The sequence below is a fragment of the Astatotilapia calliptera genome, chromosome 11 (genome assembly GCF_900246225.1).
Source record: "Astatotilapia calliptera chromosome 11, fAstCal1.2, whole genome shotgun sequence".
Lineage (NCBI taxonomy): Eukaryota > Metazoa > Chordata > Actinopteri > Cichliformes > Cichlidae > Astatotilapia > Astatotilapia calliptera.
The window spans coordinates 20,418,069-20,442,389 of record NC_039312.1 but is presented as its reverse complement, the minus strand read 5'-3'; the positions used below and the strand labels follow the sequence as shown (position 1 = coordinate 20,442,389).

General features: G+C 41.9%; 1 protein-coding gene across 2 annotated transcripts in view; it reads right to left on the bottom strand.

Annotated features, from left to right (window-relative positions):
* efna3b (ephrin-A3b) overlaps positions 1-24,022 on the bottom strand; it is a 74,257-nt gene extending 50,235 nt beyond the window's left edge. Inside the window, exons 1-3 of one of the 2 annotated variants that reach the window (XM_026183649.1) lie at positions 23,592-24,022; positions 23,372-23,490; positions 22,857-23,069 (exon numbers count right to left, since the gene is read on the bottom strand). In XM_026183649.1, the coding sequence (XP_026039434.1) occupies positions 22,857-22,966 (110 nt within the window). In that variant the 5' untranslated portion in view covers positions 22,967-23,069; positions 23,372-23,490; positions 23,592-24,022. Of the gene's footprint in view, positions 1-22,856; positions 23,070-23,371 lie in introns of both variants that reach the window. The other variant, XM_026183650.1, reaches the window with a different exon arrangement.
* Between the last annotated feature and the right edge of the window lie 299 nt (positions 24,023-24,321).

Genomic DNA, 24,321 nt, shown 5'->3' with positions numbered 1-24,321 from the left:
GTCAGTTCGAACTACAGTGGAGTACTGTACAAGTATAGATGTAAACCTGCCCACACATGGGGTTAGCTATGGTTAGCTAATAAACTATTAGCAATTAGCTGATAGCTACATAAGCTATTACTAAGGAAGCAGCTAGTGGCTATGGCTAATTATTTATGTCTAAAAAGTTTATGTTTATCTTAAATTCCCACACCAAAGCTGAGAAAAGTACACCAGCAAATGCGTATAAAGAGTGGCAGCCTACCTTCCCAGGTCCATTGGAAAGCAATAAAATATGGAGCCAAGTCAGCAGAAGCGCAACCTAAAAGTTTCATATTTTAAACCACTTGTCTCACACACCTTAAAGTTATGATACTTTTTTGATACCAATGATTTTTTGCCATACATAAACACAAAAATAGTGTTGCAAATAGATATTGTTTTTGTAATCTTTATTTAAAATAAACCCTTTCATCATATCAAAAATAGTACAGAGCATTGAGTGTACCGGGGTGTTCAGTAATGATTTTGAAATTCTAGTACTGTGACAACCCTACAGTATATAAACGACATGGCCCTTGAGTGTGAAGAAAATCTTCCAAGGAGTAATTTTTCTAAGTTCTAAGTGAGAAACAAGCTGTTTGATTTAGAAATAAGCAATCACTCACTGGTCAGCTTTACAAGCTGAAAATATTGGGAAAAACAAAACAAAATAAATATCAATCCATCTGTGATTTGAGAGGTAAACTGCAGACAGGACACTCAGCAGGACCGTTAAAGTGCTGGTTTATATAAAATACTTGAGTACCCAAAGGAAACCGATGCAGAAAACAGCCAAAGTTGCAAGCTTCAAAGGGAGCGACAATAACAGCCTTCTTATGTGTACGTCTCACAATATTATGCAGCAGCTGGGGAAGTGTTGCAATTAAATTTTACCACTGAAAATATTTGGCTTGTACTGAATGGCAAAAAAAACTGCTGGCGATTTACATATCAAGTAATTATTTAAGTCATTTCTCAAGCAAACATTTGCAAAACATTTGCTGCTTCCAGCTTCTTAAATTAGCTTTCTTTTATTTTCCATCACCATAAATTGAACATCTTCAAATTCTGGACCTTTTATTAGAAAAAAAAATGCATAAACAAGAAATGGAATTTGGCTCTGCATAATTGTAAATGGGGTTTTTTTCTAAACAATGTTGCTAAAAAGAGACTGATTGATAACAGCAATTGCTCTAATAGGGCCATAATTACTCAGAAATCACCTCCCTCTAAAGGGGATTTCTCTTTCATTCATCCATCTATGAATCAGCAGATTTACAGTCATATTGACCTTTTTTAGTCAATGAAGAAGAAAAGAAGAGCCAGAGCTCATCCTCCCCTCCTAATAAGCCTGATCTGTACTTTTTTGTTTATTTCGTCTCGCTCAAAATTGCTTCTAGGTGCGGCTTGTTCAAAAAGTAATTCTCCTCCACCATATTTAATTGTTTTATTGTATCATTACTTCATGTTGCCGCAGCATTAATGCACTGCACATTCTACTATGCCTATTAAACTGTAATGGCTCTACAAAGCAATATACGTCGTGATCAGGCGCACGCACACATACACAAACACTATCCTAACGTACACAGACTATTAAGCGCCAATGTTGCCAGAGAGTGATATGAGGCAATATTGCAGACGAACAATCTGATGAAGTGTGCAGAAACAGTCATTAGCTGAGTCGTCGTCCTCATTCAGTTTACCACACACTTAACATCTTAACGAAGGAGCTGCGTTACTTCCACACTTATAATCACTTGCAGCAACACTACCAAAATACAACGCGCGTGCACGCTGTCTGTCACCGTGAGAGCACGCAGTCATTTTTAAGTCATTTCTATCAACTTCTGTCAGCAAACTGGAGAAAGACTGAGAATATGTGCATACATTACGCTGCATGTAAGTGCGAGCTAGCGAGAGAAAGTCTTAAATGTTTCTGAGAGTGTGAGAGGAAGTAATAAGATGAGGGGAGTGCGTTTGTCTGCTGAGAGAGGGATGATGGATTGTTGAGGAGAGGCAGGTGAACCTGTATATCTCCCTACAGCGCCGGTCATAAAGCATGGGAGCAGCCTCCTCTCCAACAACACAATGAGATCAAATAACCTCCAGTGCCTCTGAGCATAGGCGCACACATACACACGCGCGCGCACGAGGTGAACGCAGCATCAGTGGCTGGCACTGATATTCAAGTTTCGCTCTGTTTTGAAACATCCATCATATTTCTGAGTAGAAAGGAAAGCAATGAAAGCATTAAGGCGAACACCCTTTGACGCACCCCTCTGCCTATCTCTAGCAAAAACACATATATGCTTACACGTATATGCACGGGGGCGTGTGCACAGCAGCCCATGAAGTAGCAGGTGAACAGAGGTGAAGTAAGATGAACAAGCATGAGAGAAGGAGAACAAATCTGAGCAGGAAAGGGGAGAAAAACAAGGCAAAGGGCTCAAATGGAAGAAGGGTCGCTTGATGGGAGAGACTCTTCTGGGCTTGATGAGGAGGGAGGGGAGGAGTGTTAGGATCCAGGCAGTGCGTGATTGTGCGTGTGTGAAAAAGTGAGAAAAAGGAAAGGAATGGCATCAATCTTGCTGAATCTGAATGGTCACTTTCTTTCATAAAAATAAACCTATGAGCAAGGCATTTAACAACCAGCATCTATCACAAAGCCCTGACACCGCCACAGTCCTACTCCCTTTCTGTCCCTGACAGTCATTAACAGGCCTCTCTGACTTCTCGCTTTGCTTTCTTATTGTGCGTGTGCTCCCGTTTGTGTGTGTCTGTCCACATGTAAAGCTCCCCACTGCTATACAATGTGTGTGGAATTTCACGCCGTAATCAGCCACAGACCGGAACACAAGGCAAACAAAGCAATCGGCACAAAAACACGCCGCAACACACACACACACATGCAAGCATCGTGTTGCAAACACGCACTTCAAGCAACGGCTGGCGAGATCTGGCAGGCTTTGAGATTTTTGCACTTTGCCCTCTTCTGCAGATGGCCAGTTACATGATCAGCTATGGTCTGCTGCACTGCAGCCACTCACCGAACTGTGCAAACACAGATCATGAAAACATCCACCAGCACTGGACCTGGGGCTAATTTGGGATTAGGGTGTGTGATGCCTAAAACAGCCTAAAACATGCTCACATTGATATGGAAATGCGACCAAATACCCCAAAAAAACAGTTACTTTAATGGTGAAAAAAACCTGTTTGTACATGCGCACACACAGATATACATATGAATGGCATGCGAGGGATCTGTCCCAGAGTTTGGTTGCGCCTATCAAAGCCTCGTCTCTCCCAGAGACCAGTCGGGGCCCAGCATTGCACACTTAGCATTAGAATACATCAATGGCACAGGATTGGAGGCACGCAGGCTTTCATACTCAGAAAAACCCACCTTCAGCCTCTATCTTCCCCTTTTTTACTCCCTCTTTGGTTCATCCCACCCCCACTGTTAGCCCTCTCCTATTATCTCCCACTCCTCTTACTCCCTCCTCCACTCCACATCCTACCGCGTCTTAAGACTCCACTCCCCCCTCCTCTCCAGAAGGAAGCCTTTTTAACCGTGACCAGAACTCAGAGCTGCATGGACCGTGACCACATAGCCATACAACACCAGATAGGCTGTGTGTGACTGTGTGTGTATGTGACTGACATAAAATAGTCATAGTTAGGGCTGCCACTGCTCAGTCACCCTCAGTGTTGTGAGCGTCTGAACAGGCTGCTTCAGATCCTGTTTATCTGTGTGGGATTCACTGTCGGGCCATCAGCATTCACCCCCAAAACTTCACTGACTAACTGACAAACTCCACTTAATGGAATCAAACTTGGCCCATCAAATGTGTGTCAGTGCATGCATTTGTGTGTGCGTGTTTGTCCCATCACTTCTGTCTGTCGATACCAAGAGACAGCCTTCAGCCAGAGAACAGAGGAGAGAGAGGGGAGAAAAAAACAAGCCAACTCTCCTTTTCTCTCTAATTACAAATGACAAACCTGCTACCAAGAGTCGGTCTGGCACCTGACGACGCATGATAACCTCTCAGCTCTCTGCCAATATTCAGTAACAGACTGGAGGCTATCTGTGTGTGATCTGTGTGTGTGTGTATGTGTGTGTCTGTGAACATGTTGACTGACAGATTAAACAAGAACACCAAATCAAACAGTGTCCTGCCCCGTGGCTCTGATTTCCAATGACAAAGCAAGAAGTCTACGGCCAATATCTCACCTATCTTCCTCCTCTTTCCCTCTTTACTGCCCTTTTAGTTCATCCTCCACTTTACTTTCATCGATTTCCTCCTTGCTTGCTTACTTCCTTGCCCTCTCCCTCTCATACTCCGCACCTTCTGCTCGCAGTTTAAAAAGTAACCCTTCTTCTCGAGATCATCCATTTCCTCCCCGTTGCGTAATAATCAGGTTATCACTACATTGTGGCTTGTACTCTTACTGACTACTATCTCTAATCCCATTATAATGATCTAAAAGGCCATATACTGCGAGTGCCATGTGATATAATAAGTTTAGAACACGGGGAGGCTGTAACCTGCTCTCACATCATGCGCTCTCATTTTTCACACCCTGCTCCACTGTGTTGTTTCGGTCGTCTTCTATCTGAAGCAAACTGCACAAAGATGGTAAGAGCAGAGATGATGTACCAAAACCTTCATGTAGAATTTATTCTCTTGCGTTCAAGCATAACTTTTTATTTGCGAGAGCCACATACACTAAGTTTAAACTATTTGTTGTTCAGTCATATTGGAGTAAAAATAGAGCAACTAAGAAAACTTTAAGGTTGCCTGGTGATTACATTTGTTTGTTGCTGTCAGAGAATGACTGCAAATATCTTCAGCAGCCAACTGACTGCCCAGAGGTTCAGCATGTAACTGGACGACCGCTTTAAATCACAAAGCACCTGTACAGGTTGGTTCGTGGGAGGCAAGCTGTCTCCAAATGATTGCATCTGACTCTGACTGCAGTAACTCGTTTTGGTGAGGAATTTCTGAATTTCTCTTTCAAGTTTGTGAGGTTCTGTCTGGACTCTGGATGTAAATAGTTATCGTGTATTTGTCTGTATGTAGACAGGAAGAGATTTGTAGCAGATCTCAACACATTTCTGATTTTCACCAATTTATCACAGTTAATTACAACATGTAGCTGCCAACTCGACCCTGTTCAGTCACAAGCTAATAGCAGACTGACGTTTCAGTCTGAAGTCCAAATTTTCGACTTTGAAATTCAAAGCATCCGCACCAACTCCAGGTTAATCCAGGTTAATCCAGATTAATCCAGGTTAATCCAAGATGGCCGTGGTGAACGTAAACATTAGTAAAACTTTCATCTGAACCAGCATTGTTGTGTGTTGGAGACTTGCTAAGTCTGGTATGCACAGACCGCTGATCAGGCAAACAAACAAAAGTATTGCACTTTATTGGTAGTGATACATGAACGCCTCTCCGTAGCTAAAAAGATAAACAAATTCTATTTTTCTTACTTCTGAAACTTTTTTACTGGAATGTTTTTAACTCGAGAATGACATCACTTCTTCTGCACCATGTGTCTTATTGCTATTTTATTACTATCTTGATCATTTCAAGATGGCAACTGAATTCAAGCGATCCCAGACCTGGCCGCATTCTTCAAAGCAAGAATTTCAAAGGCAATGAGTGTGCAAGATTTTTGCACATGGTCGCAATAATTTTAGCCGTGCAATCTCCAAGTTGTTGCTGTGGGGCTTTGAGTCGCATAAGTGCGACACACACTGTTGTCTCTTAATGTGGATGTTCAAATTTGTTCATGTTGTTTTTAAGAAACGTTTTGTGTTTTTAAACAAACTTAAATGTTGGCTGAGAACTTTCTATAAAAAACATTTTGTGCAAAACTGGCAGAAATATGATTAGAATCAGAAACTGGTCTGAATTGAGCAAGAACTGGATGCCTGTCTTTAGATTTTTCAAGTATTCAAATCTCTGCCAGCGGACACATATCAGTTGGCACTTAAAAAGTTCAACATTCAGCCCCAGAATATAAGAGCAACTTGAAATATGAAAAGAAAGAGTCAGGCAGAGACAAGGAAAAGGGCTGTTTTCACACATTCCAACTGCAGACAACATCAAGAGTCCGAGTATTGTCTGAAGTTGCCCTTTCTCACATGTAGCACACAGCATGAAGTCCGCATCAGACGCGTTCTCACTACTGAAATATTAACTTTAATTTAGGCAAGGGGTGGCACCTGGGTAGTGTGTGCAGGAGGCACACATGACGCCCCCTCGCTTGCTGTGAATTCAGCAAACAATTAGCTGCACTGCTCCCGCATGAGCGTTATTGTACACAGACTTTGTACCACAGAGCTGGCAAGCTGAAGTCTGTTTAAAGTCAAATCTAAGACACATACAGATCCACCCGGCAATGCCTAGAAAAGCCCAGGGCTGCAGTGCATGTGTGAAAGCTGCATCATATACACGCCAACGCTGGCCTGAATGCACAGCAGACATGGGTTCACGCTACAGGGGTGAGCTTACACTTCTTCCCATTCACACTTAGTATTGAGTTAGCATTGACACCCTGCTGAATAGTCTTGTGAAGGCACAGGACGATGCTAACCGGCAGGCACTATCACTAGCCGCCCTGGTCCTTGGCGGAATAGCCGGGGAAGCATTGATATGGTAATGCTGGGGACATTTCAGGGCCAAAGCTTGGGACCGTGGGCGCTCTGTGATCCTCCAAGCCCAAAAAGGACAGATCTCCAGGGTATTGTGATTTCCCCAGTCAAGGCCCTGAGTGATCAGGATAAGCCCGTCCATGCCGCTTTAGTGCTGTCACTCAGCCGCTATTGTGGTCATGTGAACGGCCATTTTCATCACAATTGACCTCGGTTTTGGCAGTACTGTTCGGCAGGGCCCTCCTTTCTCTATTCTTTGGTGCCCTCCCTTTCCTTCTCCTTCACCCTCCATCAATGATTTTTTTTCTCTGTCTGGTTCTTCTTGTTGTATGCGCTCCCTGTCTTTTTTTTAAGTAACAACAATTGCCAGCAGATATGCCTTATGCAGAGTTAAACTGCTCTCCCGCTCTCTGCCTATCCTCATCCATCTCCAAAGCCACATCCAGCCTAAGAGGAGAGTAGCTTGGAGGTTCTGATTATCTCATCTGATACTATAGCAATGCGTGATGCAATACATATGTTGGGATTTACTGTTCACCTCTAGGGGAAAACACTCGAGTGTGTGCAGTGTGAGTGACATTTTACACACAGCGAGTGGGTGGTTGGGTGGCGCCGTTCTTTTTTCTTCAGTCACAATTTTGCAAACAGGACTGTATGTGTGTTTCTATGAATTTGTGTGTGACGGAGTGTGTTCTCTTTGTTCCATTTTATTTGATCAGGGCTGGTAGCAAATAACAATGTACCCCCTTGAGGAATCTATGGGGAGCAAAGACAGAGATTGCCCCTGTGTAACCAGTTTTTTCTTCGGCATATGTGCATGTGTTGGTGAAAGATAGTACGTGTGTGTGTGTGTGTTTGTGCATGGATGGAGGTGAGAAAGCAGAGGGGAAAAATGGAAAGAACAGCAGAGGAGGAGAAAAGGGAGAAGTATGCATATGTATGGGTCTAATACATGTGGGTAAAATGTGTGGGTGGTATGCTCGTAGGCTGTGGGGCATTCACATGCCTTCTTTCTTGATTTCGTTCTGCACCCCAGTGCAACACATATACGCATATTCACACACGCACACACATATACACAAATGCACGCAAACACTAGAATGGGAGGAGAGTTCGTCTGGCTGCGAAGAACTCAGCTCCATCAACACAACACATCCTATTTCCCAACATCTCCTCCCACATCTCCCTCTCCCCCGCCACCACCTTTATTTCCCTCTCTCCCGGGAAGTGACACAGAATTCTTTTTAACTGCAGTACATTCATTACAACAACCCTGCAACCCCCACATCCTCCACGCGCCCCTCCACCCCCCAATCCTCTACCCTCCTTCTCCCTCGCCATCGCACATGTGAAATAAAGAAAGTGGATGTAGCCACCTCCAGCAGCTGTCCTGGACTTAAAGCTTTCATTAAAAACAAGACAGGCGCTCAGGACAGAGAACTTGGCTGAGAGATAGTACACACTCATTCATATGCAGTCTTACTACGGTGGCGCTACCACATTGCCGTACCTCAAAGCTAGGAGAAGAGAGTAGAGCCTACAGACAGCGTGGGTGTTAGCGTAGAGGCCAGGCAGCATTGCTAGCTCTCAGCCATCCTCCTCTCCCTCCACTGACAACCATCAACTCTTTTCAGTGTACTCATGTATGCACCTCATTAAAATATATAACATACATACATTAAAAAAAAAACACATCTGAAGTCCAAACTAAAGGTCGAAAACTCAAAGGTATTCAGAGAATCACACGTGAACATGCTTAAAAACAGAGCAAGCATAGACAATACATACATAGATTTATTAATATCCATTTCATGTAAATCAATAACTGCAGCTGCTTTATAGAAGCACTAGATTTGTATAGCTGTTATGGAGCTCCTCAGATGTATAAATCCACAAAACCACAATTATTAGTGGATTCCAGCAAGAAATAAATAAATAAAGTATTTTATAAATTGATTATATCTATTGGTTTTCACCCAGAGAATTAGGAGACCAAATATCATTAAAGCTGTGTATTGCATTGCTTTCTCTTCCAATACGTCAATGACACACTGGCGTCAAACATTATCTGATTGATTAAAACATGCTCGAAAATGGATTCCCCAGAAAATTCGTAACAGAGTCACAACTTCTCGACTCCTCATCATCGAGCTTATTAAATGAATAAGTGTAAAATGAGCAAGTTAACTAACTCACAGTGAAGAAAAAGCAATTCACAGGAGGAAAATGGTGAACAAATGAGAAAGCAAATCAGAGAGGCAATTAACTGACAAATTATTAAAACTGAATAATAATATAACGCACACACACACACACACACACCTTCACAATAGATTGCAGTGAAGACTTAATACCTGCTTTTTGAGGGCATATTTTCCTTCATTTACAAAGATGCTGTTACATATTACAGATTGTGACGCCATCGCTATAGAGGACAATGTATCAAGATAATATTTGTCATCATCAGTTTCTCTGATGTCTTTGTCATCATCAGTTTTTGTCATCATCAGTTTACCTGTAGGGCGTTTGTAGACATCAGGGATGAAAAGATATTAAAAATTACTACTGGATTAGACACTAATATCCAGCAGTGTCGACACCAACACTCCTATCTTTGCCTCCTCCAGCTGACTTATACCTTCACGCAGCCTCTCCACTCAGTAGCAGCTGAACACTTGAACAGCAGTGAACCTTCACAAGACTGAATAACATTTTATGAGGAATTTCGTGAGGTTAGTAAAGCCTGGCCATCTTAAACATTAAGAGACAGCGTTAATTTATCAGGATAACACAATTATTTGTGTCTAAAAGGTGTCATGTTTCTCCTAAAATCCCAGATTGGAGCAGAGAAAAGTCTACCAGCAACTAGACAAAACCAGTGGCAGGCTAACTTAGCAACTCTGTTTGATCAGCAATGAAAAAATAGAGCCAAATCAGATTTTTGTCCCTAGCCTTTGCAGAAATATAACACTTGAAAAACACCTTTTTATTTCTGTTAAAAATAATATAAGAACAAACTATGTTATTTAAACAATTAAACCTTCTGGAGGCATTAATTTAATATATAGGCGCAAGTAACACACAAGGGTTTCTCCCGGGATAAACACACTTTTGAGTTTAAAAAAATGTTTTTAAATACAAAAATATAAGTGTACCTATCAAATGTACAATAAACATGACATAACAATTTTTTAAAATAAATGTGATATATATAAAGAACGCAATTGTCCCGTGGAGCTATGTCACATATGTTTCCGTTTAAGAAATAAAATTTTGAAATAAAATCATGACATTGATGACATCACTTGACTTCCTGAGACATATTTCCTGACGGTCTATAGAATGTATTGTAATTTTTCTCTTCTGTCTCATAATTTCATAAGACACTTTAAGTCACTGGTTTGACCCAATTTTTTTGTAAAAAACAAAGAAAATAAAAACAGCAAAAAATTATTGTCAATAATAATAATAATAATAATAATAATAATAATAATAATAATATGTTTTTGTGTAGAGTATGTCTCACAGGTTTGATGCCTTTTAGCAGCTATTTTGTTAAAAGCATTTTTCCTGAAAATTTGTCACTGCTGTTACTTACTTAATGGTAACATCATTGACGCCCATCTATAGAAAAACTTTATCAAAAGCTGTTCACAGAATATTATAACATAATCCTCCTTTTGTCAGGAACGTTCAAACAAAGTGTCTCCAAACGGTTTACCTCGATGTTACTGTGTGTGTGTTTTTTCCTGTCTCAAATAAAACGTGTCACAGACACTGACATGATAATAAAGTTAAATCAATGAAATTATGTTAAACTTAAGGAATGAATCATTACTTATTTTGAAGTATTTTCATAGTTATAGCAAACAGATGGCTGCATACACCTGATTGGAAATGGTAACATATAATTTATTTTTGTATAATTTTTAATATTCTGTGACTCTGGCTACGTGTGCTAAATGTTTAAAGTAACACCAGTGACAAAAAAGCAGGACATGGTGTCTATAAATAAGTAGGGAAATAAGATTTAAATCTGTCATTTTTGTAAATACATAAAGTCAACGAGTTATGTAATAATGCAGTCGAAGTTAATGCCAAAAAACGAAAGCAATTCTTGGTGTCGCAAAAGCAAATATTTTGCAGAATGACGCAAAAGCAGAGCACTACCTCAGACGGCCTAAAAATACTCGTTTTTTTTTTTTCCTTTGTTGCACTAGGAGAGTGTTAACGTGTTTGTCATACACACACCTTACAGTTAGATGTTTTTTGCACTTAAACACAATTTTGTCATTGATGTTACGATTTGTTGGATCTTTACGAAAAAACGATGCGTCTTAATTTTCTGTCAATTTTTTCTCCACTAGTACTGAAAACTTTACCAAGTTCTGAGTATTTTCCAGCTTATCATTACTGAGTTTGAAATTTTAGCATCTTAAATTGAACAATACAGCAATAACCAATATAAAATTACAATTTAAGGCTGCAGATTATGATTCGAATCATCAGCTAATCTCTCAATAATTCATGTGTTTCCAACACAATTTCCATCAGCCTGAGGTAATGCTTTGAGGTAAGTTTTTTTTCAGTCTTCTCATCAGAGATACACATAATGGAATATATAAATAGATCACATTTTAAAACTCTAAGGAAATTTGTGCTAAAAACTAATAAACTCCTTTTTTAGCCTACAACATATTAACTGTATTCTTATTGCTGACCAAAAGTAGTTAAAATAATTATTTTTAATCTTAATGATTTACTTTTTTTTAAATAAATGTGAAATACCTTGTTTTTATCCAAAACCAGACACATTTCACACAAGTCCTCAAATGAGAGACAATGAACTGATGAATCATTGTGGCTTAATTTCTGTAGAATGAACTGTTTTGGTACAAAGCCACATACACACAAACGCATACCAGTTAAAACTAGTACAGAACCGCTGCATCACATTGGCATTCACCACACAAGTGCAACCTGGACAAGATGTGAATACAACAAGAGGAATCCCTCATAAAGAAGCTCTAATAAATGCATACACTTAATACACACACACACACGCACTGAGAGCTCATTGTCTGATGTGAAGAGAGACTTGAGAGTAGTAGGATGATGCAGAGGAGGACAATGAGGAGGAGAAGAGGAAGTGATGCCAAGAGGCCGAGCCAACAAGTGAGATGAAGAGGTGGAGGGAGGGCCGAGCAGCAGATACACGGCGAGAGAGAAGAGGAACAGGCTGAAACATCCAAGAGAAGAGTGCAGAGTCTGTAGGACACCATCGATCCAGCTTTGGCAGAAATAGACAACCAGACCAAGAGCGGCACAGGCTCTCTGAGGCACACTGACTGACAGCAGCATGGCTGGCCCTACACACATCAGAACAGCAGGAGCTTTTCATGCTGTACATGAACACTTAACACCCACACACAAGCATCCATGTGTACGCACAAACACATTAACAATGAAGGCACAGATAAAACCACCAGGAAATCACAGGCAAAAAAACGGAGATTGAGACCAACATCAACAGCACGCGCATGCTTGGCAGAACTACTACATATTTTCTGATAAAAAAATAAATAAAATCATACAGCTTGTTTTATGCAGCACCACCTGGAACCAGTTAACATTACGGCACAACAATCTTTTCAAGCTCATTCCAAAATGAATCCAAAACTTGTAGTCGTGATTTATGCACACAAAGTAAGCAAGCTATAGCTACAAATACAAACCTCAGCTTTTCCTGCGTCATATTCAAACCAAGTTTCCACTTTTGATCACGACAAATATGTGGTATATATATGTTCGTTTGGATTGTAGGGCCTCGTAAAACGATTAACAGGACACTTTCAAAAGCTACAATAATCGGACATGAAATCAATCAGATATGAGTTAGTTGGTTAAGCTTTTTCTGCTGAACATTTTTGGGGATTTTGAGCTAGCGGTCAGAAAACAAGCAATCTGGTGATGTCACATGTGACTCTGGCCTCTATTAAAATGTAACAAGCAAATTTCACTTGTCCTGTTATATCACACAAATTATCTGAGAATATTACAGTCGATTAGACTTCAGATAATATATTAATTGGTAATGGAAATGTCCATTTAAGTGATTTCAATAACAATGATCTTAGTGATATAATTGCATTTCGAAATCTTTTTTTAATTAGCACCAAGGCTGTATAAAAATTAAAAAAGAGGCTCTGTGTTTTCAGTATACCTGTCACATGACATTGATAATGAAAATAAATCACCAGCCCACCTAACCAACAGTACTCTTCAGTAGCCACTTGGGGACGGCTTAAACTGGGAGTCAAACCCATTAGATCAACAGGTTTAAATGCTCAAGCTTAGAGATGATATTAGCATGTTTACAACACTGTTTAACTCACTATTTTTTTTTATATTCAGGCTTAAAGTTGGGGTCACTCAGTCACACAGTGAGCGGCAGCCGATCCTCGTCTCAGTGAAGCTCTCCCAACAGTGTTTGTGGTTTTAGTGACTTCTGCAGTATTATTAATTATATCAAAAATAATATGGCCTGTTGGCAGGTGTTCAAGAAGTTTTTGCTTCAGTTTTGAAGAATGAAATCGCTGCTGTTGTTGCTCTGTTGTTTAACTCTGTACATTGCACCCATTAGCTTGCTATCCAAGCTTGCTATTACTAGCCAATAGCAGAGCACTTCTTTTTCTCTGAATGTGGCTGCTGCTGGCTCCAGAATAACAATATGGTGATGACGCCGGGTGGAATTTTCAGTGGCTGCATCTTTTATGTACAGTCTATGTGCTGCGCAGATACAGAATGAAGAAAAACGAACCAAAGTGTCATGAATGCAACAACCCTCATTTCAGTCTTATCATCATGCATACATTTTCTGCAGGTGGTTTTGGGACTAAAGCAGTCTGAGTGACTGCTTTGCATTGACCCATCAGACCGGCTGATTGTCAGCTTTACTGACTGGCTGCTGTGGCCATCAGGAGCAGAGTGCTTGTGCAGCGAACATTTCTGCCTCCCTCCCTGGCCTGGCTGGGACTGATTAAAGCCTTCTGCTGAAACAAGGTCATAATTCACTTAGCCATTTCCCAATTTCCGCATAATTACCCTCCTGCTTCACAAACGCTAACACGCATGAACACATCCGCACCCGCACACATTCGCACTGAAGCTCAGACACAAACACATTTCCTCTCTGATTTGTGTCATTACTGAGAAGAGAGTGGTTAAAAGGTTTCAGAGTTGGCCTCTTAGTGACAGCTTAAATGGATAAAACCTCAATTAAAGACTCTCTCCCTCTCTACATGCTGTCTCTCTGTGGATGGAATAAGCATAATTCTGCGTCCTGTGCATTTTGCTGAAGTGAGGACCTTTTTCCCTACTACCAGGTGCTAAAACAAACCTTCACAGTCAAGACTTTCACACCACAATTCTTCCTGTCTTACGAAAACCTGTTACAGAGAAGCTAACTTCCCAATAAAAGCTCCCATCATTCCCTCACAATTCAGATCTGATGATGTTTACGTCTTGACGAGCCGATAACAATATTCATAACTGAAGCTCAACAATAAACATCAACATTTCTACCCAGCGAGCAGTGACAATAGAAACATTTCTCCTTCCCTGCTGCGCCTCTGTATTGTCCTGGCTGGCATCAGCTGATTCCTGGTTTGTGCAGAGTTGGATGCAAACAGCTGCATTTTTCACGTGGAACTGTACTGTCTTTATGCAGAGGAATACTAATTGTCACGTCAGTAGAGTTTATTAACGCTAGACCACTCCGCTCTGTTGTGATCAGGCTCAGCATATGGCCTCAGACTGCCGCTCTGCTGCTATCATTAGCCGCGTCACAAACACACCATTGGAGCATCTGGTGTGTGCGTGCGCGTCCGTGTGTGTCTGTGCAGGAGCTGACAGTCATTATTAGTACCCCCAAAGCCCCTAGAGCGCTGGTGGGGAATAGAATATAGAGAATGCTCACATATACTTCACACATACACACACCAAAACAGCTTGTAAACATCGCAGCCTTGTTATTAGCACCTGATTACACTGCTGGAGCTTAGACAGCGGCTCAGAGTATTATGTACATATCAACAACAACATCAAGTGCGTGCATCTGTGTTTATGTGTGTGTGTGTTTTGTCTGCTCTGACTCCAGCTCGTCGCTATGGGACTTGTTCTCTGCGGACAATTTGCTCAAATTTAACACATGGGTGGGAAAGATAAATTCTTGTTGCACCCCATACTTTGCCTAAAATCTACAGATAACAAGGGAAGACGGTCATTCAATAATTTGGCCGTCAAGGAAAAAGGCAATTCATCCGCTTCAAACGGCACCGTTTTAAGTTAAAGCGCTGCGTGACTCGGTGACTCTGATGTGGCCCCTCTTGTTCTTGCAACGTGATTTCTGAGGATACTCCTCTTTGCAGTCACCATTTGATTTGTGCACACACTGCTTCTGTCCTGAGATAAACTCCAGGTTATGCTGAACAGACCTCGACTTTAAGAGCATTAACAGAAAAGATGATAATGTGTTTGACTGTGTGAACTCGTGTGTGCCATTGTGCAAGTATATCATTTACATTTTAAGGTAAGCGGTGATTTGCATCTGTTTAAGCTTAGAAAGTGGTCAAGTTTGAGTCAGTGGTACAGCGGTAAGAAGAAAGCAGAACTATTAGCAATGCATATAAGGTTAAATATTTTTGGAGTACGCTTAGGTGAGAGACTAGACGACCAGGGCTGTGCCATACCATAGAGTTCACAATAACTATGCAATATAAAAGTGTCATATTGCAACGTCATGGGTTTATGTTCAACAACAAGAAACACTCACAGATACAGAAAACAGTATGACAAGTCCAGGCATGTCTGAGAGGAAGAGCACCTAATACGAGAGCTACTTCAGAAACCTCCAACAAAACATGCAAGTAAACTGTTCTTGATAAAGGTCGAAACAACACACCTGTTTTAGTGTATATACACCTTTAGGGCTACAACATAAAGTTACGTTGGCTATTGTTAAACTGAACTGTTAAGTCATGTTTTACTTTTACTTAAAATTCCCAGAAAAACACTACAGGGGTACTTTTGTGCTTTCATTTGAGTGACGCTGTGTCACTGTGTTTAATGCTGTGTCACTACTATTGTAATATAATGCTGCTGCCGGCACCTTGTTTCAATAGATTCACACTTCAAAGTAGAAACGGTGACATCAGTGACAGCATTTTATTGGAAATGAAGGATGAAAAATGCCCTTCATTTACTTATAAATTCTGCTGCCTGCAAGCATCAATCAATCACTGTTCATTTTAATTTTTTTTCTGTATCATCAGAAATATCATTATTGCAATTTTTTTTTGGTATCATGATGTAAATTTGAGACTATATGTTGTATACTATGTTGCCCACCTCTCCAGACAACGCAGAAATGGAAATGGTGAACAACAGACTCAATGCTTAAAAATGATTTGATTTTCTTGTAGTAAGACTCTTTCTCTGTTGAGGACCACAGAAGAGTTACTGTAATTCAAAAACACTGAGAGTAAGTAACGGGAGAGCTGACTCATATTTGTCCCTGGCTGTTTTTCAGATCCTATTTTGGCTGCAATCTCTTGTGCTTTGCTACAAAAGCAATCCCACTGTTACTATAACACAGTGCAGTTTAGCAGTGAGTGTTGGGCAGTGAGTAGAGTGAAGCGAGTGAGATGGAGGAAAGAATTTGCACCGCATTTTGAGATCACCCAATTTTCACACCTGGCCAGAGCCCAGGTGTGGCTGTCAGATTGTTGCTTTAGGAAAGTTGCATTAATTGGACAACACTCGCCCACCGTGTCTGAACACCTGAGCTTTTAATCACTTTAAGACTGTCCAGACAGCACTTCTGTGAGAGTATACAGTGGCCTTAACACAGAACACAGCAAGAAAAGCAATCACTCACACTCTTAGTCCCGTCTTTGGTTAGACTGCAGTGGCTGGAAGCACCAATAAGGAAACACATGCACGTTCCAAATGCCACACGAGCACCAACCTAGAAAATTTTTTTAAATAACAGCTTCTAAAGAAATTAATCTCATATTGATGCATGATTTGAGCCACACCACTGGGTCTGTTGCATGATCAAGCTTTTCTACTCTGTTATTTAAATCAGCTTTTCCTAGTCAAACTGTGACTATTAGCACAGAATTTCCAAAATAAAATATGTGCTTTCTTCATAAATATACATGCACATTCCAGTAGATGTAGACATATACTGAAGCAATTAAAACCAACTTTAAGTTACAGACTGGATGAAACACTACTATACTAGTGTGATTAGATCTTTTACTAAGGGCAAATCTGGAAATTATGTGCAACACGTTATTGATTATACCCACTGACCTACAAAGCTTCAATACCAATCACTGTTTGTAATATACAATGAAAGAGGTTTCTGTGTCCGAAATATGTGTTTGTTTTTATTAGTCAGTGTCATTAATCGCATAGGTCACTCATCCAAGACCCAACACTGACAATTTCCAAGTAAATCGATATCACATTATCAATACATACTGGTCATATGTGGATTAGCCTTGACGTTTTGGCCGGTTGACATACTGATCTATAAGAAATACTGATTTATTCAGTATTTCTTCACGACAAGGTTGTGTAAAAACGCAGATGAAATTTAAAACTGACTCGGTCTGCAACAATACAGCATTTATGTGCAGCTCACTGCAGCCCACCAAGCTACACCTCCACCTCCCATGAGGTTGACAACCAAAAATAAATTCTCAACCAGTTAGAAACACTGATAGGATTATAAATACAGGGAACCACATTACTATCAAACACATGCACCAGTTTTTAATTATTCCTGGTCATAAAAATAGGCATATTCTTTCTAGATCGATGGTTTACTTCTCTTACCGAGGTCGTGTAGGAAGATTAATTTAGCAAAGACTGTTTAACTCAGCTCTGAGGTGAAAGCATTTCTACTCCTCAACAACACAGTGTTGGTAATTCTAACAGGGAATCTAAAAGGCTTGATAACAACACCCTCTGCTAACCACTGAGCCACCAGAACAAGATCAGCAGTCACATAAATCAATACCAATCCTGGGTCAGATATTTGTACCTGTGAGACCTTTACTTTTTGCCAGGCTTGATCACAATTGCCGGACTCACAGTGACTCTCAGATGTGTGTTAGTAGAATTACAGCCGTAAAATTCCCCCACACCTCGACCCCCCAAAAGCTCTTTTTGAATCCAACCATTACAGTGACCAGTTAGTGCTAAACCCAAGGCCAAGCAAGCACGAACACTTAACATCAGTACTTCATTTTCACAGCAACGCTTCCGATTAGTCGATGGTGTAAGCGAGACAACATTTGAGGAAATGAAAGGGCCAATCGAGATGCAGAAAAAAAAACAAAAGAAACCAAAACATGGTGGGCTTGATTTTTCAGGGTTTTTGAGTGTTTCATGTGTGAGCTTTGAGAAAGATGCACGGCAAATGGCTTTAGTCAACATTTCAAAGTGTAAAAGAGGAGAGGAGAGAAGAAACAGGAAGAAAGTGTAGGTGGCGAAAGGTGAAGAAGAACTCAAAACAATGCAACATACCTTCTAGCACATGCAGTTCAAGTTTATTTGACAAAGCAGGAAATATCGCATAAAATCGACATTAAATTAAAATACCACCACCTTATGAGTGCTTTCAGGAGAATGAGAGAAAGACACACACCCTTTATATCTGGCTCATCTGCAAAGTTTAAAAAAAAAAAAAATTCATTTATTTTCCTCCTTTGCATCTCTTATTGCTCCTCTCACCTACCAAGCAATGACTGTCCAATCAGAAAAAAATGACTGCAGCATGCACACGCATATATAAAGAGTGAGGAGCAGCGCAGGACAGAGAAGACCACTGAATCTTGTTACGCAAACAGGAGTCATCCATCACACAGGTGTTCCCTATTGCTTTTAATTAATGACATCTCTGTGTGAACGTCTGACACCACGCATGGACACACACCTGTACACCATGTGGCCTCATGATTCCTTACTAATGAACAGTCTGATAAATATGTCTATAGCACAGTTAGAACCCTGTGTGAGGCTTTTGCTGCAAGGGTGCATCAACACACATCACAGCTGTGGCACCTCAAACATCACGGATAGATGGGTTGTACACACACATGCATGCCACGGGTCTGGTGATTGTGAGTTATACTCTTCTTTGTGCAGCTACTTATAAATGTAAATACTGTTGTCCCGAGTAGGGCTCAGAGACCGATAGTTTTGCGTTGCTGTCGAGGAGAGTGTTGATTGGCCTGCTCGACCCTCCCGTCTGTCTTAGAGTCTCCCTCTTTCTTTCTCAGGCACAGCCGCGTGTACGAACTCGCCGCGCGGATCAGGGCACCGGCCAGGCATTATTATCATCATTATTTTGAAGGCCGCCCTGCCCGTGCCCTATTACAATTCAACACAGCATCCACCTGAATTCGTCCTCCCTTCTCCAACCAGTCTCGCAGTGTTTCTCTCTCTCGCCGCCTCAGTCTTCTCATATTCCTGGCATTATTTCTCTCCTGCCTTGCGTGACGTGTCTCTGTTCACTCCGACAAGCCGGATGAATATAAAACAAGTTCCACCTTGGCATCGATTACCACACATGCACATGTGCATTGGTATGAGGAGTAAATTCTCCCTGCAACAGCTGGCTTTATTCCAGAGGTATGCATAGAGGTGACAGTGTCATGAACAAACACACGCACAAGCACGCACACACACACACACACACACACACACAACGCACACGTAATGCCTACAGTTTCTTATGTGTTTGTTTATCCGCAGCCTAATTGCTTGAAAAATATACAACTGATAAATTAAGAGATATCAGCAGATATCTATTATGCAAATCAGTTAACTGCTGTGTTATTAAATTACACGCATACACATGTATAGCCACGCACACGCTCGCGTACGCGCGCGCTCACACTCGCAGCAGTGGTTAATTGCCAGGTGGTGGAAGATAATGTGTGATTTAACAGGCTGATGGATTTGTTTTTGTTTCGGTCACCCATCAATGAACACAGACATCTGTAACAGGGCAAACACACATGCACACACTCACTCTCACACACACACGCAAAAAATATGCACACCGTTACACACACATTCATGCCCAGGGATATCAGTGACAAGTGACTGATAGGCGGTGGCACCAGCCTTTGTGCGAGACGCAAACGTGGGAAATAATCCATCTTATAGAAGTTTAAAAAAGTACACAGCAGCGATGTGCGTGTGTTTTTACGTGCACACACAAAGCTGCGCATGTAAGTGGGCGAGCTAGCATGCGCACAAATGTAGGCCTGCAGACCCACATTTCTGCAAGCGTGTGTGTGTGTGTGTGTGTGAAATAGTTAATGCTTGGTAACAGTCTCAGCCTGTCTCTTGTGGTTGATGAGTGGCTTGGGGTCAGAAGCTGGTTGAGAAACTGCTGGGTCCTGAGGCTTTACAATGTGTTTACCACTCAATCTGACAGCAATACTACAGCTTATTATTGGCCTTCTAAACCTCCACACTACACTGCAAGTTAGAGAAACTCCAGGGAGGCGGATCGCCAACGGCTAAAGACACGCCAGCCAACCTTACAAATGTCGGATGTTGTGCTGTTGAGTACAGAGATTAAAATAAATGCTGGAAATAGGATCTGCGCTGCAGAAAAATGGTTCAGTAGTGAATGAAAGAGTAGATTAGACAGGCTCTCCTGCCGTTTATCTGTCTTTTATGTCCCACTGTCCATGGCCCCTTTGTCTCCTAACTCACTAAGTAGGCTGAATTGAAAAAGTTAGCCCCACTCACTGCTCGTGCATTGTCATTGTGCATGTGTGCAGTGAGAACGAGAAAGAGAGAAAAAGACGGGGAAGATCAGGGATGAGGCAGGTCCGCTGAGATGCGGCTTGTTCTTTAATTAAACACAGTCTTTTATAAAAGACTCACACTGCAGGGGCTAAGAATATTCTGCCACTGGGATGAAAACAGTAAAGGCAGGGAACCTGCCGAGAAAGAAAAGACTGACTGCTGGGCTCTGCAGTGCTCGAGTCCTGGACAGTAGGGTTAAAGGTTAGGCTGCTCCAGACTGCTTGAGTTCTTGCCCTGCTTTTTCTAAAAGAAAAGAAAAGAAAAGAAAAAAAAAGAAAGAAAAAAATGACCACACGCTGAATTTACAACAAAAAAAAAAAATCAGCTGAAATTGCTTAATTGAGTTTGCACTTCACCAAGGTTAACGCAGCTCATGTTACATCGAGCTGACTGAACCGAGGTCTGGGGTTCACGTCTCGCCTTTCTTTTATGCCTTTTAGCGTGTTTCTTTTTCCTGCGTTTTACCAAAATCAACTTCTGTCTCTTACATAAAAAGCAAAGGTGGAATTTCATTAGCATTTATTATCAAATTTTTATAGCGGGGGGGGGGGGGGGGGGGGGGGGGATATAGAAATTGAATATGAGCACCTTCCACGCGGGCGGTGCTTGGAGAATAAATACCGGCTAAAATGCATTAGCAGCAACTGTGCGTGCAATATTACTCTCTAAAATGTGCAGAGATTATTTTCTTACTTTCAGGAAAACTAATATTGTTTCCACTCACGTCACAACGAATATCCTCATACCTTCCGCGTCTATTACTTCACGCAGCATTTTATGTGTAGTAATTCTGCTGCGAGATATAAATACACCTGCCTCTCTTTGTTTTATTCCACGCTGTAAACTAAAATCACTGGCCTTGAGTAACCGTTGGCGGGCAGACTCATTCATCCTCCTTAAAGTAAAACAACGCCGTATTTTCTGACCTTTCACTTTGTTTATGCTTTTAATAAGCACAGTCATAAAAGAACCGCTATTTATCCGACTGCTCATTCGAGGAGGTCGGTAAATTCTGTTGAAGAGGTAAATATCACATGCTGAGCTGCTCTGAGGGACACCTGGTATCCGAAACACTTTGTGCACAAAGACAGGATTCACTGCAAGATGGAGCGCGAAAAGGTAGGTGCGTGCTCTCTTCTGTACTTCTGACACATAAAGCTGTGATTTTCTGACATTATTGAGACAAGCCGACTATATTAAATCTAACAACTTACTAAAAATATGGCTTCCACGTTTCATCTGTGTTCATTCAAGCGCAGGACAAAGTGCCTGTAGGCCATGTTGAAACATGGCTGTTAAAACATGCAACATTTTACTATGAATTCTACCAGGAAACATAAACCCAGAGTGTGTTGCAGCAGACTGACGCTTCATTCTTAAGAATCCAGTGGCAGAGCCCTGAACTCAAGAGGACAGTATTAGAAAGGCAGCTTTCCAAAAAGAGGGGGGGGGAAGAAGACGAGAGAGAGAAAAAGCTTTTTCACTTGATTCGAGATAGGGGCGAGGAGCGAGGGATTAGGAGGATAACAAAAAGGCCAACGGACTGAGTGTAAACAAGAAAGGGGGTTAGGAAGGGATAGAAGGAGAGAGCAAGTTGGAGAGGGAGCGGGAAGGAGAGATTGAATAGTGACACTGCTACAACACAATGGGGTCAGGATGAAGAAGTGCTCCTAATTGAACCAGATAGAGGAGAAGACAGAGAGAGGAGAGGAAGGCAAGAGAATCACATGTGATTTCCTTCCTTTTCTTCTCTCTGTTCTCATCCACCATAGGTGTAGCAGAGATGGGGAGAGAAGGGGGGGGGGGGGGGGGGTAAAATGTTACAAGCAGAGATTGGTGGCTGAGTAGGGAACAGAAACCAAATATGTCTGACCAGTTGTGCAACAGAAGGTGTTGAAAAGATGGTTTGGAGCCACCTTGACTTCACAGCAGGGGTCTGACAGAGCTGTTTGGGGCTCAAAAATAGCTTAGGAGAAACGTGAGAGGCCTGCTTAAACAGTGCCTGTGGATCTACATCATTTCTTCCATTAAGTTTAAAAAAAAAGAAAGACAGACAGAGAAGGTGACTGCTGCAAGGCTGATAGAGGCTTTAGAAGCAAGGCTCACAAGAGAAATAAACAACTGATGAAGTTCAAGTGTGATGGTACAAATACGTCAGCTCGGGCCAGACAGAGCACATCATTTTCTTCCCTTTAGAGGGGGCAGATTAAGAGAAATAGTAGACACACACAAACACAGACTGGTAAACATAAGAAAAATGGGGTCTTACTGTATGTTAGAGCTGTTCCAGTAAACGGTATGCCTGTTGGCTGACACCTGGAGCAGGTTCGCCCAGGTGAGACTTATTAGCACCCAGAGAGACAGCGCTACCAGAGCCATGCTCTCGGCTCCTCTCTCGGCCTCCGATCCTTTGGTCTCTCCGGCCACACTCTCGGTCCCTTCACCCCACCAACCAACGCGACTCAAACATCCCAGCAAATGCCTAACAAACGGGAGAGGGGGAAAACAGATGCTTCATGCATTCATACAAAACGTTCAAAGTCCATACCTGATGTAGTAAATAAGTGTTGGAAAAACTCAAAAGTCTATAGCGCTGTAAAGTAACTGAGAACCCTCCCCTCCTCCGTAAACCAGACCTCCTTCCCTCCCTCCCCAACAAATCCTGGGGGCTTCAAGTAAAAAAAAGGAAAAAAAAAAAGAAAAAGAAACGGGGAGGGGGGGGAGTATTGTCCGTATGTGCGGTCCCCCCTGCTTTTTCTGACTGAGCTGATCCTCTCTTCTCACCGGGAACTGCTGCTTGTGAACCCGCCAGAGGAGTGTGGGAGGACGGTACTGGGTCCAAACGGGAGGTCGGTCTTTCGTTGAGCACCAAACAGCCCGGTGCGCCGGGAAAGAGTTACGTGCTGCAGATGTGGAAGGAAAAAAACAAGGCTCAGGCTACTGAAGAAAAAAAAATGAAGGATGAAAAAACGATGCAAAAATCAAAGATACTGAGCAAGTCCACCTCTTTTTGTCCCTAACTGTTCTTTTTCTTCTTTATCAGGATGCTACTGCAGTTCTTTTTCCGTCCAAGGATCCGAGAAACGCAAAGCACACCACTGAGCTCTATTATCGCTGCAAACAATTCAAGCAGCCAGTTTCATTAGGTCTTCAAGACTCTTTCCGACAACCATCCTTTACGGTGAGCACCCTGCCCACCCGTCTCTCTCCCTTCTCTCTCTCTCCTCCTTCTCCGCCTCTCTCTGTTTGGTAGGCAGCACTCGTTCACTTTTTAACTCCACCCCCAGCGAGCGACAAAAGCGCATTCCTCCAATATCGTGGCCGAGCTGCAGTCCATCAGGCATCACTGCAACTTTAAGTTTTTTCTTCTTCTTCTTTTGGTCAACTGTTCGACCTCCACCGATGGCGTGAAAGTAAAAAGCTCCGAATCTCCCTCGGTGCCAGAGAAGTCTGCAGCGACCATCTGTATTTATACCCCCTCACCGCACTCAAACACACACACCGAAGGACGTGTGTGTGTGTGTGTGTGTGTGTGTGTGTGTGTGTGTGTGTGTGTGTGTGTGTGTGTGTGCGCGTGTGCGTGTGTGTGTGTGCGTGTGTGTGTGTGTGTGTGTGTGTGTGTGTGTATCCTTGAGTTGTCGGATGTTTCCGTTTATTACAAAAGCTACAAACACGCATACACTGGCGCACTTGCAGGCCTGTTCTCCACAACTGCCCGTCTTTGATCCCCAGAC